Source organism: Oncorhynchus kisutch, linkage group LG27 (genome assembly GCF_002021735.2).
Source record: "Oncorhynchus kisutch isolate 150728-3 linkage group LG27, Okis_V2, whole genome shotgun sequence".
In the NCBI taxonomy this organism is placed as follows: Eukaryota; Metazoa; Chordata; class Actinopteri; order Salmoniformes; family Salmonidae; genus Oncorhynchus; species Oncorhynchus kisutch.
The window spans coordinates 14,712,884-14,729,348 of NC_034200.2; the positions used below are offsets into that span (position 1 = coordinate 14,712,884).

Genomic DNA, 16,465 nt, shown 5'->3' on the forward strand with positions numbered 1-16,465 from the left:
AGTTTTTAACTGGGCTGTTACCAGAGTGTGTATATATATATATATATACAGGTATATGGCTCTGGTTGTTACCATCCATCTGGCAGTTCTACATTTTGCTAGGCATGTCACTTCACCCATCTCCTTGCATAGCCCACCACATGCACTGTTTTCTTAACCACAAATAATTACTGTGGGAATAAATCACTGAATGACAAAAATATTATAATAAAGCGGGCTAATGCAATTGAAGGCATCAAATTGTTGCTGACTGAAACTCCCAAAGTCATCCAATTGTTCTAATACATTTGAAGCACTAGCCTACCTGCTGTTTCAGCACTGATTTACACTGCTTTGAGACACTGCCAGATTTTCCTTTTTACTGAATCGCCGTTTGAATATTGGTTAGGCTACAATTAGGCTGAATAAATCTAAATTGAGGTTGGTGCTGCTTCTGATCATCTTGTCTAGCTGGTTCATTTATAAGCACTGATGAGAACATTTTGCTACCATGTTATGTAGCGTAACAAGTGGAGTCTTTTGCTCTTTACTCGCAGATGCTTAGTAGCCTAGGCCCATTACTGGTCAAAAGCCTGCGACTTGTCTTGTGATTTTGTGGTTTTGTTTCACTGAATCGCTGTCCGTATATTTGGTTAATTGGAGGTGGTATAGCTCAACTATTCGTTTGCTCATCTACTACTGATCATAAACATTTAGCACGCAATAATGTAGCCCAAATAAAGTGGAGGCCTATTATTTTGCCCGATTGAGTATAGGTAAGTCCCCGCTGTGAAATATGAACACGAGACTCACATGCTTTTAAAAACAGGATTGCTATTATTTCCTATCAGTATTATGATGAAGCTACTCTCAATGTAAGACCCTACGCCTGCTCCCTAACAAAGCAGATTGAGGGTAGGAAAGAGATGAAACGTGGATTATGTTCCAAAATAGCTGTGTGGGGAAAATATTATTTGAATTTTATTCTGTTATTCCACTGTAATCTTAGCCTACAAAAACATGTATTTGTGTTGACTGTGATGACGGAAAGTGTGTCTTGTCTTTTTAATGAACAAAATAATAATTGATTTCTTGTGCATTGCGCAGCCATGTAGCATAGTTTAAACTAAAAATACGCTGTTCTATTCTATTGAAAATACACTTTATTAGACGTATAATATTTCTCAGGACCTGCCTAAAGAAATTAATAATGCATTTCTTTGTGATGGTGTATATTCAAAGGATTTATTAAAATAGACATCCACCCACATTTACTACACCCACTCCTAAACTTGCCGGCATGTGCATGGGCGGTATCCCACCCATCATCTCTATCCCCTCTTGAATCGTGGCATTGAATGCTTTAAATTCATTCAAAATCCTACAATGTGATTTTCTGGATTTTTTTCTTCTCATTTTGTCTGTCATAGTTGAAGTGTACCTATGATGAAAATTACAGGCGTCTCATCTTTTTAAGTGGGAGAACTTGAAGTGGGAGTGGGAGAAGCAATGAAAACAAGTAAGCATCCCAGAAAAGTGCTCAAAATAGCCCACGTTAACATACAGTACCAGTCAAAAGTTTGGACACACCTACTCATTCAAGGGTTTTTCTTTATTTTTACTATTTTCTACATTGTAGAATAATAGTGAACAGATCAAAACTATGAAATAACACATATGGAATCATGTAGTAACTATATTTAAAAAAAATAAACAAATCAAAATATATTTTAGATTTTTCGAAGTAGCCACCCTTTGCCTTGATGACAGCTTTGCACACTCTTGGCATTCTCTCAACCAGCTTCACCTGGAATGCCCACATATGCTGAGCACTTGTTGGCTGCTTTTCCTTCACGCTGCGGTCCAACTCATCCCAAACCATCTAAATTTGGTTGAGGTCGGGTGATTGTGGAGGCAGGTCATCTGATGTAGCAAGCCATCACTCTCTTTCTTGGTCAAATAACTCTTACACAGCCTGGAGGTGTGTTGGGTCATTGTCAATGTCCAGTGGATTGATGAGGAATTGAGATGAGGCAAAAGGAATGGCAAATACGTCTGGCAGCACAACTGATTGGCAAACATATTGCAAATTGAGAAATCATGTGACTAAACTGAATAATAACAATAAGAAAATACAATCTGAAACAAAGAATGATAGTAAAAAGCATTGGAGCACCTTAAATGACATTTTGGGAAAAAGGCAAACTCAGCTCATTGAATCATTCATCACAAACCCGACTGATATTGCTACTTTAATATTTTTTTAATTGGCAAGATTAGCAAACTTAGTCATGACATGCCAGCAACAAAAGCTGACACTACACATCCAAGTATATCTGACCAAATTATGAAAGACAAGCATTGTAACTTTGAATTCTGTAAAGTAAGTGTGGAAGAGGTGAAACAATTGTTGTTGTCTATCAACAATGACAAGCCACCGGGGTCTGACAACTTGGATGGAAAATTACTAAGGATAATAGCGGACGATATTGCCACTCCTATTTGCCATATATTACATTTAAGCTTACTAGAAAGTGTGTGCCCCCAGGCCTGGAAAGAAGCAAAAGTCATTCCTCTACCTAAGAAGAGTAAAGCCCCCTTTACTGGCTCAGCCGACCAATCAGCCTGTTACCAATACCTAGTAAACTTGGAAAAAATGGTGTTTGACCAGATACAATGCTATTTTACGATAAAAAAATTGACAACAGCCTTTCAACACACTTATAGGGAAGGACATTCAACAAGCACAGCACTTACACAAATGACTGATGATTGGCTGAGAGAAATTGATGATACAAAGATTGTGGGGGCTGTTTTGTTAGACTTCAGTGCAGCTTTTGACATTATTGATCATAGTCTGCTACTGGAAAAACGTATGTTGTATGTGTTATGGCTTTACACGCCCTGCTATATTGTGGATAAAGAGTTAACTGTCAAAAAGAACACAGAGGGTGTTCTTTAATGGAAGCCTCTCAAACATAATCCATGTAGAATCAGTAATTCCCCAGGGCAGCTGTCTAGGCCCCTTACTTTTTTCAATCTGTACTAACAACATACCATTGGCTTTGAGTAAAGCAAGTGTGTCTATCTATGTGAATGACTCAAAACTATACACGTCAGCTATTACAGTACCTGAAATGACTGAAACACTTAAAGAGATGAAGTTAGTTTCAGAGCGGGTGGCAAGGAATAAATTAGTCCTAAATATTTCTAAAACTAAAAGCATTGTATTTGGGAGAAATCATTCACTAAATCCTAAACCTCAACTAAATCTTGTTGAGGTGACTAAACTGCTTGGAGTAACCCTGGATTGTAAACTGTAATGGTCAAAACATTTTTATACAACAGTAGCTAAGATGGGAAGAAGTCTGTCCACAAAAATGTGTTGTTCTTCCACTCTTAACAAGGCAGGTCCTACAGACCCTAGTTTTGTCGCACCTGGACTACTGTTCAGTCGGGTGGTCAGGTGCCACAAAAAGGGAATTAGCTCAGAACACCTAGAGCAAACATTAATAATATGCATGTCAATCTCTCCTCGCTCAAAGTGGAAGAGAGATTGACTTCATCACTACTTGTATTTGTGAGAGCTATTGACATGTTGAATGCACCGAGCTGTCTGTTTGAACTAGTGGCACACAGCTCGGACACCCATGCATACCCCACAAGACATGACACAAGAGGTCTCTTCACAGTCCCCAAGTCCAGAATAGTATATGGTAGGCGCACAGTGCTACATAGAGCCATGACTACATGGAACTCTATTCCACATCAAGTAACTGATGCAAGCAGAAAAATGTGATTTAAAAAATATAAAAATATACATTATGGAACAGCAGGGACTGTGAAGCAACACAAACACGTACATACACACACACACATAAGATAACATAAACACACATGTATATTGTATTGTAGATATGTGGTAGTGCTGGAGTAGGGGCCTCAGGGCACACAGTGTGTTGTGAAATGTGTGAATGTATTGAAATTATTTTAAAATTGTATAACTGACATCAATTTTGCTGGACCCCATGAAGAGTAGCTGCTGCCTTGGCAGATACATATACAAATGTGGTAAAAATGGGACCGTATGAATTGGGTTCATAAAATATTATTTCAACAGGTTTGATTATTTTTACAGGCACACTACATGACCAAAAGTATGTGGACACCTGCTTGTTGAACATCTCATCCCAAGATAATTTCAAAATCAGGGCTCTGTGTAGGCCAGTCAAGTTCTTCCACACCGGTCTCGAGAAACCATTTCTGTATGGACTCCGCTTTGTGCACACGGCATTGTCATGCTGAAACAGCAACAGATTGGGCCTTCCCCAAACTGTTGCCACAAACTTGGAAGCACAGAATTATCTAAAATGTCATTGTATGCTGTAGCGTTAAGATTTCCCTTTACTGGAACTAAGGGCTCTAGCCCAAACCGTGAAAAACATCCCCAGACCATTATTACTCATCCACCAAACTTTACAGTTGGCACTATGCATTGGGGCAGGTAGCGGTCTCCTGGCAACCGCCAAACCCGGATTCGTCCGTCAGACTGCCAGATGGTGAATCGTGATTCATCACTCCAGAGAACGCGTTTTCACTGCTCCAGAGTCCAATGGCTGCGAACTTTACACCACTCCGGCCGACGCTTGGCATTGCGCATGGTGATCTTAGGCTTGTGTGCAGCTGCTCGGCCATGGAAACACATTTCTTGAAGCTGCCGACTATTGTGCTGACGTTGCTTCCAGAGGTAGTTTGGAACTCGGTACTGAGTGTTGCAACAGAGGACAGACTTTTTGTACATGCTACGCGCTTCAGTGGTCCCGTTCTGTGAGCTTGTACAACCTACCACTTCGCGGCTGAGCCATTGTTGCTCCTAGATGTTTCAACTTAACAACAACAGCACTTACAGTTGACTGGGGCGGCTCTAGTAGGGCAGAAATTTGACGAACTGACTTGTTGGAAAGGTGGTATCCTATGACGGTGCCAGGTTGAAAGCCACTGAGCTCTCCAGGAAGGCAATTCTACTGCCAATGTTTGTCTATGGAGATTGTATGGCTGTGTCCTCGATTATATACACCTGTCAGCAACGGGTGTGGCTGAAATAGCCGAATCCACTAATTTGAAGGGTTGTCCACATACTTTTGTATACATAGTGTATCAAAGTCAGTGGTGGAAAAAGTATCCAATTGTCATACTTGATTAAAAGTAAAGATACCTTAATATAAAATGACTCAAATAAAAGTGAAATTCACCTAGTAAAAACTACTTGAGTAAAAGTCTAAAAGTATTTGGTTTTAAATATACTTAAGTATCAAAAGTAAATGTAATTGCAAAAGTATAAATCATTTCAAATTGCTTATATTAAGCAAACCAGACAGCACAATTGTCTTGTAAAAAGAGCGGGCTCCTGGCTACACTCCAATATTCAAAATGTACAAACTAATTTCCAGTTAATGAGTCCACCAGATCAGAGGTAGTAGGGATGACCAGGGATGTTCTCTTGATAAGTGAGTGAATTTGACAATTTCCCTGTCCTGCTAAGCATTCAAAATGTCAATAAGCACCTTTGGGTATCAGGGAAAATGTATGGAGTATAATGTACAGAAACCCAAAATACGACTTAAGTAGTACTTTCAATGATTTTTACTTAAGCACTTTACACCACTGCATAAAGTCAGTCTGTAAAGACTGTAAAGAGTATAGGTCTTTTTATTTTTCCCATGTTTTTTACCCACTACCCCTTTAAGATATACAAACAAGCTTGGTTAATTATGCAGGCATGGTAAATTAGTGGGATTTGGGTCTGTGTATGAAAAGGATAATAAGTCCATACATCCATTCCCAGAACCAAAAGTAAGTAGTTGGTTCTGGCTGTGGGGATTGTAGCAATCACAATGCTCTAGTGGAGGGTCTCCTCTTCAGGGGCAAAGCTATAATCCAATTAGCTCGACACCAACTTCAATTATCTGATCTCGTTTGAGATATCGACTACAGGTAACAGAATCAATAAAGACCTCAGAGCTTCTTATTTAAACATACAGTACAGTTAAGGAGTGTTTACATATGGAAGTCTGGGTTTGAGTAATGTTATAATGACTCTCAAAGGCTTAGAGTAACATGATGTGATGCTTAGTTTGTGTCTTATTGAGTTCCTTTTGGTGTTAGAAGGTCCTATTATCCTATCAAGAATCATTTGTTAAGTAAACTGAACAAACGATAAAAAATATGATTGAATAAAAAAATTCAGACATTCCGTCAGTTTTTTTGTTGTTGAATTTGACCCCTTTTTCTCCCCAATTTCATGGTATCCAATTGTTGTAGTAGCTACTATCTTGTCTCATCGCTACAACTCCCATACGGGCTCGGGAGAGACGAAGGTTGAAAGTCATGCGCCCTCCGATACACAACCCAACCAAGCTGCACTGCTTCTTAACACAGCCCGCATCCAACCCGGAAGCCAGCCGCACCAATGTGTCGGAGAAAACACCATGCACCTGGCAACCTTGGTTAGCTCGCACTGCGCCCGGCCCGCCACAGGAGTCGCTGGTGCACAATGAGACAAGGATATCCCTACCGGCCAAACCCTCCCTAACCCGGACGATGCTAGGCCAATTGTGCGTCGCCCCACACCTCCCGGTCACGGCCGGTTACGACAGAGCCTGGGCGCGAACCCAGAGTCTCTGGGGGCACAGCTGGCGCTGCAATACAGTGCGACATTCAGTCAGTTTTATACATGTATTGTTCTTTAAAGAGTGCCTCTTTCTCCTCAACTGTCCCATAATTGTTCATTTTTAAAAAAGCATGGCATTTACATTTGCAGCCTAGTTTTCCTCAGAGTCCAATGACGTTACACTTCTGCACTCAGCTTCTAAAAACCTGAACAAAGCTAATTATTTAGTTGACTGGCAATAAATTGGAGGCATTAAAACGCGTTCATTACTGAGATTAAGAAATCAACAAATCGCTGACTTCTTAAACTGTTGAGGATACAAATCTAACTCTTCATGCGCGGAACAGAACAGTACAGGTAAGACATGAGCACTAAAGAGGCCAAACCATCAGACAAAAACATTGACCAAACCAGATAGTAGAACAGGCAAATCCCCTAAGACCCATTGACTTTAATGGAAATATCTGTTCAAGTAATTATATTTCTGTGGTAGTATCATAGTATCATGGAGGCAACAGTAGTATTATGATATGCTTATACAGTATGTTGATATTGCTTTTTAATGCAGGACCTGTCACAGCCTCACTGGAGAGGTAATTCCATTCTGTGTGAAGCAAAGTAATTTTGTTCCATCTAAGCATGACGATTAAGGTCAAAATGTCCTCCTCCAAGACGATAAATACCAGGCGTGAACGATACAATGAGGTATTACGGCTGCTATTTCAGAGGCAGCTGTTGCCATGATGATGGCTGAGACAGCTAGCGCTAGGATCATTAGCACTCCTGATGTTCCCCAATGGGTACAGTTAGCCCACGGCTAACAGAGGAACGAATGGGGAGTTCAGTCACACATTAACAACAGCAATCAGCATTAACCCCGTGATCTGACAATATTTATCCAGCAGCTACACAATCAACAAGTCCTTTCCAATTAGATGTGGCCGGGGCAGTGGGCGGACGTGGAGCAACGTAATATGAATCCAATAGGAGGGAACAACTGTTACTGTGGAGAATCAGGAGGCAGATACGATGATTTTCCTTAATTAACATGACCACAATAAAAAAGAAATGATAGCCTAATGGCTGTGGTGATGTGGAGTCACGCAAGGAGCGAAGGCATCTTCTCCTACAGTCTACAGTATACACGTAACTCCCCAAATAATGGAAACACGTAAGTAAATGAGGGGTACAGAGTATATTGAAAGCAGGTGCATTTACACAGGTAAATGTAGTTCCCGAGTTAAATAAGCAATTAATATCCCATCTTGTGTAGGTTCATGTATAAAAATCTTGGGCAGGCCATTTTTTTGTCCACTATTTTGGCTACCATGGCCATGCGCCCAATGGATGACAACGCCCCCATCCACAGGGAACGAGTAGTTACTGAATGGTTTGATGTGTGTGAAAAAGATTCAAAGCATATGCCATGGCCGTCTCACGCACCAGATCTCAACCCAATTTAACACTTATTGGAGACTCTGGAGTAGTGCCTGAGACAGCGTTTTTCACCACCATCAACAAAACACTAAATTATGGAATTTCTCATGGAAGAATTGTAGCGGTTCTGGCTCGTAGTGGGCCCAGCACCATAAGACACTTCATGTCGGTGTTTCCTTTATTTTGGCAGTTACCTGTATGTCCTCCTGTCCACCATTTACCATGAATCATAAAACTGTTAGAATGCATTTAAGTTACAGAGTCATGATTCATCAGACTGGATGTCTTAACAACAAATACATAACATTTATAAATAATATAAACTGCAGATTTGGTAAATCAAGAAATGACCAAATTGGTATCGTTACAGATCAATGAAGAAGATCAGACCTCTGAGCATAAATATTTAGAGATCATTGGTACAAGTTTGACACAGAGCTGTCTCTACTCCTAATGATCGTCCCTCCACTCCACAGCAGATGCTCCATGGGAGAAGTGAGGACCGGAGGACCAGATTAGCACCTCTGGGGTTTGGGCTGAGCCCAGCTGAGCTGTCTACGGCAGGCAGAGAGGCAGGGCCAAGGAGGGACACATCTATCCTGCCTCACACTACCTCTCTCTGGAGAGATCGATTCAATGACCGCCTCAGCAACGCCTCAAGGTGTGAGTGTATATGTGTGTGTGTGCATGTGCATGTGGGTGCAAGTGTGAAACTAGTGCGTGTGTGTATTTGGACAATATATAGTAGAGACTTTGAGGTGGTGGGGGCGACAAGTCATCCAAGGTGTGGTTTTGTATGTGTGATGGTATGTATGAGGTCTTGTGCTGGGTTGTGTATGTTGCACGCATCAGGCGGTCACTTAAAGAAGTGCTTTCTGTTCCTGTGAATTAACGTGCAGTTGGGAAGAACAGGCCAAGGCGGTGCCATCTGTAAATGTCACAGGCACTGCTTGCTCATTTTACACATCATTAAAGCCAATATTCCTAACCTGGACCAGAGCAATCAGGAGCAGGCCATTACTGAGACACACACGGCCCCGGGGGAACCGCACCGCACCAAAACGCAGAGCGAGAGGAGAATTCTGACACACACATAGGTGCACATAAACAGACAACGACACAAGCCACGACCTAATAGCAAAACTACATTTAGCGATATGCGAAAAGAAAACACTGTCAATTACACAGCGTATCTGTGGGCAGTGCGTTGTGTACAGAGCCGCACAAATGAGAATCTTATTATTCCTTTCTCTGCGACGTGCATTGGGTGGCGTTTGGTTTGGAAAGCCGAGGAGCCATTACTGTAGCTGCTCTGGGCTCCGGGGACAGCTTTGTGAAATGAAACAGAGATGTACGGTATTGTCCGGGGAGGGAGTCAATGACAAAACAAAGTATTGAGATAAATACCCACTATTAGCACAGGGCTGTTAAACCTCCATTTCCTAATCCTCTGCTGGACTCCAGAAGACATTAAAACTGAACACACAGAGGTGGAGGAGTCTGGGTATTTATGTACTATACTGTATAACCTTAAACATACTGAGGTAGAGGGTGGGAGTGGAGGAGTCTGGGCATTAGTATATCGTGTACACTTTATATATAACCCTTAACACACTGAGGTGGTGGAGGGAGTGGAGGATATTACTGAATGTACTTTATATCCTAACCTCACTGAGGTGGAGAGTTAGGGTTAGGCCTAAAGGATTAGGAGGGTTAGGGATTGTAGGTTTCCCGCTCTGGATGTTAAGACATATTTATATAATCAATAAGACGTGTTACTGGGTTACCGATAGTTGGCAGGGGACGGTTATTCTCTGGGAGATGATACAACCACATCAAGGTTTCTTCTGAACGCCCACTCTAAGAAGAGCAGGACATTTGCAATGAACATTTCTCACACCAACTCATTTTCATACATCGAGTTATACATCTATCTCAAATTCACATGGAACTGAGACGACACAACATGTGTCATCTCATGGGGCGGCAGGGTAGCCTAGTGGTTAGAGCGTTGGACTAGTAACCGGAAGGTTGCAAGTTCAAACCCCCGAGCTGACAAGGTACAAATCAGTCGTTCTGCCCCTGAACAGGCAGTTAACACACTGTTCCTAGGCCGTTATTGAAAATAAGAATTTGTTCTTAACTGACTTGCCTGGTTAAATAAAGGTAAATAAATAAAAAAATCATAAAAGTAACTTACGATCAAAAACAGTTAGAAAAACAATTTCAAAACTATTAAGAGACAAAATAAACTAACATTTAAAACATTTCTGCTATGTCCTTTTGACAAGAGCAAACGTCCTCATCTACAGTGGAAAACTGTGAAGGATCTGAACCTCATTTCCTCCCGTCTTTCTGCTGCCACTCCCCACTGAACACGCTGAACCCCCCCATTTCAAATAATGAACATTTGATACACTTTCCTTCCTTCTTTTAAAAGAGAAATAACATTAATGAAGCTCTCCTCCCTGACAGTCTGCATTAATCAGAAGGGCCTCCCCCAGAACACAAGTCTTTATCGCCCATCGATTTTCCAGTGGGGTTTTTTAAGGCAGGTGGCATGCGAACGGTGTGCGAGTGGCGCGTACAGAGAGCCCTGATGCCAGGCGGCTGCTGAGAAGCACATTAACGGGCTGTCAGTTGTCTCGCTATGCATCCTGCATCATTCCTTAAGCACATGAGAAGTTCATTACACTGCACACGGCTCTGACAGTGCACTAGGATATTAGGGGCTGTGTCCGTTGTGCACTTCCTCTGAGGAAAGCGTATAGTGGAAACGCAGCCGACACAGCAAAGAGAATTCACATATGTCACACCTATACAATACTGTTTCGGAGATGTATACGTTGAAAGCTAGATGCCATTGGAACTGCCATTGACTTACATAGGAACAACTCGACTTTCAATCAATTGACTCACAATGCAGAAGTTACTTTCCTGACTAAAATGGCCCAAAATCAACCCCGCATTTCTTAGATGGATCTACGAGGTTCTGTGCTAACTTTGCCAGTCTGTCTCTTCTCTCTTCAATTGAAGGTTTGTATAGGGAACAGAATTAGGAAGTATGCCCTACTGTTATTTGTAGGGAGCACAAGTTCTTCAATGGAAAAACTCTGTGGAGCCAAATTGAAGTCTAATTAAGGTGCAGTGGTTTTCCTGGTCATGTCACATGGTCAGGAAAACTTCACTGCCCTACTAATTTATAAACATAACTGCCTGGCTAAGATATCTCCTTGGCTACAGCTCATGGTACAGACACACTGAGAAATCGGACTGCCGATAGGTATAGCACAGTAGGCCGTTCCTTCTCTTGCTAGAATAAAATGAGTCCATGCTGTGTACTGACTTGTTAACAACGAACCTGCCGTTTCAACGTGTAGAATCGCAATGCAATGAACTTGACAATTAGAGAGCACAAACCTCCACGTCAGGGAGCCGACAGAAGTGCCAAGAAAGATTAAACAAATGGGCACTTTTCCCAGTGTAATCCACCACCTTTTCATCTGAATTGTTCTTACTAAAACAATATAGCTGCATGAAAATGTAATGGATGTACATCTTTACTATCCAGCTTTGTGCTTGAAAAAATACTCTTTTGTTAGGTTCAGTTTGATCATGTGCATGCTCATTAGTTAGTTAGCTAGCTAACTGAGCCAGGCAGTCACACACACACTTCATATAGATGAATGGGGTGGTAAATGTAGCACAATGCACACAACATTAAATGTTTTACCAAGCTAACTATCTAGCAAGATGAAGAAGATCCTTAAATTCAAATCTCCATTATCCCATACTGCCAGTTTGTTTACTAGCTAACGCTAGCTAAAACGGTTAGAATCGTCATTTAGCACAACATAGCTAACAGGCAGCTGCTTCAATCAAATATTAATCCATTGTGATTATTAGTATAATGTTGCTAACTTCACTAGTTATCTAGTTGTGGCCATCTGGTTAGTATCAACAAGGGCTTACTACAAATTCTAGCTAGCTAGCAACAACATTAGTTAGCTTACATTAGCTACAGTAGGCATAAGCTAAACAACCTACTGCCACCTTGTGGCCTGGAGTATTTAAACTATTATTATTAAAACTTATTATTAAAACTATTATTACACTGGGCAGATGCGCTAAGTACCTTTTCGGCAGTCAGATTTCTCAGTGTGTCTGACCCTCTCAAGGCTCCCTCACACATCCTGTTCTTCCCATGTTGACAAAACTGATTGCTCACCTTAAAACGAGCATGCCCCGTTGATTTATGATGCTTCACAACAACTAAAATTCAATTTTGGACTGTATTCCAGGGCTCTGATTGCCCTGTAAATGAGATAAACTGATAGCAATTTATTCAAGGATCCAACCTCTCCTTCCTCCCTCCCGTTCTCTCCCCTTCATTCAAGAGACACAACCTGCATCCTACACTTGAGTGATTTCGATATTTAAGCAATATGTCTGTATTCCGGAAGCGTTCAGTAGAACAGACAAGCTGATGCTAATAGAAAATCTTAGAAGAGAAGGAGAGAGAGGTAAAAAAAAGGAAAAAAAAGAAGAAATAAACGTGCTTCTTTGACAGAGAACAAAACTTTCTGAATCTGCACGTTTCCATTGACACCACATGCTGAACAGCATTTACAGGTCAAACTATGATCACTCATCCACAACTAGAGCAGAAAGTTTGTCATTTTAAAACACGTGGACACATTTCAATGATTCCAAGCTACTGTATATGGAACAGAACAAAAGATTGGGACGGACATTGAGACGGGCTAATGTCCACTAATGATTCCCTCAATGCAATGTGACGAGGTGAATCCACCCAGTTTCCCAAGTCCCTAATGATAGCCATCACTCATTCAAGCCCCTAACACCATTATTGGAGTGATTCTGATAGTGTTGGTCCATTAGGGTCTAAAATATTGTTTGGTTTCTCTTTCAGGATGATACAGGGCATTGTGGGTAAGCGTACTTAGGAATAAATGGGGGCAAAATCGTGGTGATGTGAATAAGGCTTATACACTGAGTGTACAAAGCATTGAGAACATCTTCCTAATATTGAGTTGTCTCAATTTGTCGGGGCATGGACACACACACTGAACAAAAATATCAAACGCAACATGCAACCATTTCAAAAGGTTTTACTGAGTTACAGTTCATATAAGGAAATCAGTCAATTGAAATGAATTCTTTAGGCCCTAATCTATGGATTTCACAACACTGGGAATATAGTTATGCATTTGTATAGTCAGATACCTTAACAAAAAAAGGTAGGGACGTGGATCAGAAAACCAGTCTAGCTCCTTTGCATAGAAGCTGTTAATTGTGGCCTGTGGAACGTTGTCCCACTCCTCTTCAATGGCTGTGCGATGTTGCTGAATATTGGCAGGAACTAGAACGCGCTGTCGTACACGTCGATCCAGAGCATCCCAAACGTGCTCAATTGGTGACATGTCCGGTGAGTATGAAGGCCACGGAAGAACTGGTACATTTTCAGCTTCCAGGAATTGTGTACAGATCCTTACGAAATGGGGCAGTGCATTATCATGCTGAAACATGAAGTGATGGATAGATGGATGAATGGCACGACAGTGGGCCTCAGGATCTCTTCACGGTATCTCTGTGCATTCAAATTGCCATCGATAAAATGCAATTGTGTTCATTGTCCGTACCTTATGCCTGCCCATACCATATGGAGCACTCTGTTCACAACCTTGACATCAGCAAACCACTCGCCAACACAGCACAATACACGTGGTCTGTGGTTGTGAGGCCGGTTGGACGTACTGCCAAATTCTATAAAACGACGTTGGAGGTGACTTACGGTAAAAAAATTAACATTAAATTATCTGGCAACAGCTCTGGTGGACTTTCCTGCAGTCAGCATGCCAATTGCACCACCACCACTTAAAACTTGAGACATTTGTAGCATTGTGTTATGTGACAAAATTGCTAATTTTTGAGTGTCATTTTACTGTCACCAGCACAAGGTGCACCTGTGTAATGATCATGCTTTTTAATCAGCTTCTTGGTATGCCACACCTGTCTGGTGTATGGACTATATTGGCCAAAGAGATATGCTCAGTAACAGGGATGTAAACAAATTTGTGCACAGCAGAATATATATACATTTTTGTGCGCATGGAACATTTTGGGGGTCTTTTATTTCAGTTCATGAAACATGGGACCAGAACTTTACATGTTGTGTTTATATTTTTGTTCAGTGTATATATAATTTTCAGTTGCACACCCCGAAGTTTGCTGGATGTCGTTTGGGTGGTGGACCATTCTTGATAAACACCTGGCACCTACTACCATGCCCCACTCAAAGGTACTTAAATCTTTTGTCTTTCATTAACCTGTCTCCTCCCATTCATCTACTCTGATTGAAATGGATTTAAGAAGTGATATCAATAAGAGACCATAGGTGATCATCTGGATTCACCTGGTCAGTCTATGTCATGGAAAGAGCAGGTATTCATAATGTTTTGTACTCTCAGTGTATGTTAAATACTGTCAAATCAATACAAAGCATTCCTCTCTACTTCTACAGAAAAACAGAGGGCAAGGAACGATCCAAGACAGGTCCAAATATCTGAGATAGAGAAGCACAATGACCACACTAACCTATCTTTGACATTGAAACTACTGTACCAACATATCAACAACAGTGAAGGTGATCCGTGCTTGAAACGATGTGGTCAGTGGTCCCATTCAAACTGGAATGGGCGTGTGTCAGTGAAACCATTATAAAAGCGTAATGATTATAAATACTAAGCGTCATTAAGGAGGCGTCGGTGCCAACGCTGTTGCTATGCAGCGTATCAATCATGTTGATTGATCATCTCTGGCTCCAGTGACATCAGTTTTATGGCCTTAGAGATGGGACTGTGTTTTCACAATGCCATCCAATTAGAGCTGTCCATTCATCATCAGACTGGAGAATCATTATTAATTGGGCAGAGGGGTGGCTGCCACTCCCCTGCTGAGCTGAGGAGAGATTCACAGCTACTGGAGCTCAGGGCGGTTGGTTCACACTATGGCTAAAGACTGGAGAACATTAGGGGTGACTATACATAGACATGCACTTCAATAAGGTATGCTGTACTAAGTTTGCACCTTTTTTTCAGGAAGCTTGCCATTTCAGAATGTTTTGACTGTTTTTTGAATGTTTCTGTATTGTTGCAGACGGTTTCAGCTTGTTTTGACTGGTTTTAGAATGTTTCTGTATTGTTGCAGACGGTTTCAGAATGTTTTGACTAGTTTTAGAATGTTTCTGTATTGTTGCAGACGGTTTCAGAATGTTTTGACTGGTTTTAGAATGTTTCTGTATTGTTGCAGACGGTTTCAGATTGTTTTGACTGGTTTTAGAATGTTTTTGTATTGTTGCAGACGGTTTCAGAATGTTTTGACTAGTTTTAGATTGTTTTGACGAGTTTGCAGAACGAGTGTCTTCGAGAACTCTTAGCCTAACTTCTGGCTTACCTTCATTGCCTGCAGACGGCCCGTCTGGCTTGGTGATGCCCGTGCTCTTTTTCCGTCTGTGTTTCTTGCGGTTGGCGTGAGGTGAGGGGGGAGGCTCCAGCTTGGGACTGGTGGCACTGCCCACTCCAGAGCTGCAGGTTAGGGGCTCGCCCATCCCGTTGGCTGTGGAAAGACGGAGAAAATCACTGATCAGTAAGAGAAACCATAATCACCTATACTTTTGACAGGTTACGTACAAGATGTTTGATACTGTGTAAATACGCACACAGAAACATATTACATTTGGATTTCTAGAAGAGAAAGACGGAAGGATATGATTCATGAGATATTGACTAGTGATGATGTACCATGTATTATAAAAAATACTAGGCAGTGTTAATTCATACCAACCAAATGAACGCAAAGTGATCACAATGAAAAAGATGTCAACCCAGCACTCCGATACTAGCGATCCAAAAGTATCTATACTGCTGTGGCTTTAGAGCAGATAAAGGAAAGACAGACAGGTTTCGGGGGCAGGTCAGCTAACAAATGGTTAGTTAGGTTAGCCTCAGGCCAAGCTCTCTATATGACTGTCAGTGACTGACAGGGGGCTAAGAGCCAGCTTAGTTTCTGGTAAGGTATTTTATAAATATGATATTAACCTGTGCCACCGTTGGGCAGAGATGAGAGAGAGGGATAGAGGGCTGAAGGGATGGAGGGGGGTGTCAGCTTGCCATCTTTCTGGTTTCCTGACATTTGACATCACTTTCCCTCTTCTTTTCCCCCTCAGGATGCCATTATGAGTCCTGGGAGAGATGGGGGCCGGGGGCCTCAGGGGTCGGGGAGAGGGAGGGAGGCAGCGAGGGCCGGGGCCAGTCCATGAGCCCCATATTGCTCTCCTCCTACCACCCCGTGTGGCGA

General features: G+C 41.7%; 1 protein-coding gene across 2 annotated transcripts in view; it reads right to left on the bottom strand.

Moving 5' to 3' along the window:
- The window catches only part of LOC109871998 (arf-GAP with GTPase, ANK repeat and PH domain-containing protein 3), a 234,263-nt gene that overhangs the window by 35,814 nt on the left and 181,984 nt on the right, over positions 1-16,465 (bottom strand). For both annotated transcript variants that reach the window (XM_020463066.2, XM_031806991.1), the window contains exon 13: positions 15,563-15,724. In XM_020463066.2, coding sequence (XP_020318655.1) covers positions 15,563-15,724 — 162 coding nt within the window. The remainder of the gene's footprint in view (positions 1-15,562; positions 15,725-16,465) is intronic.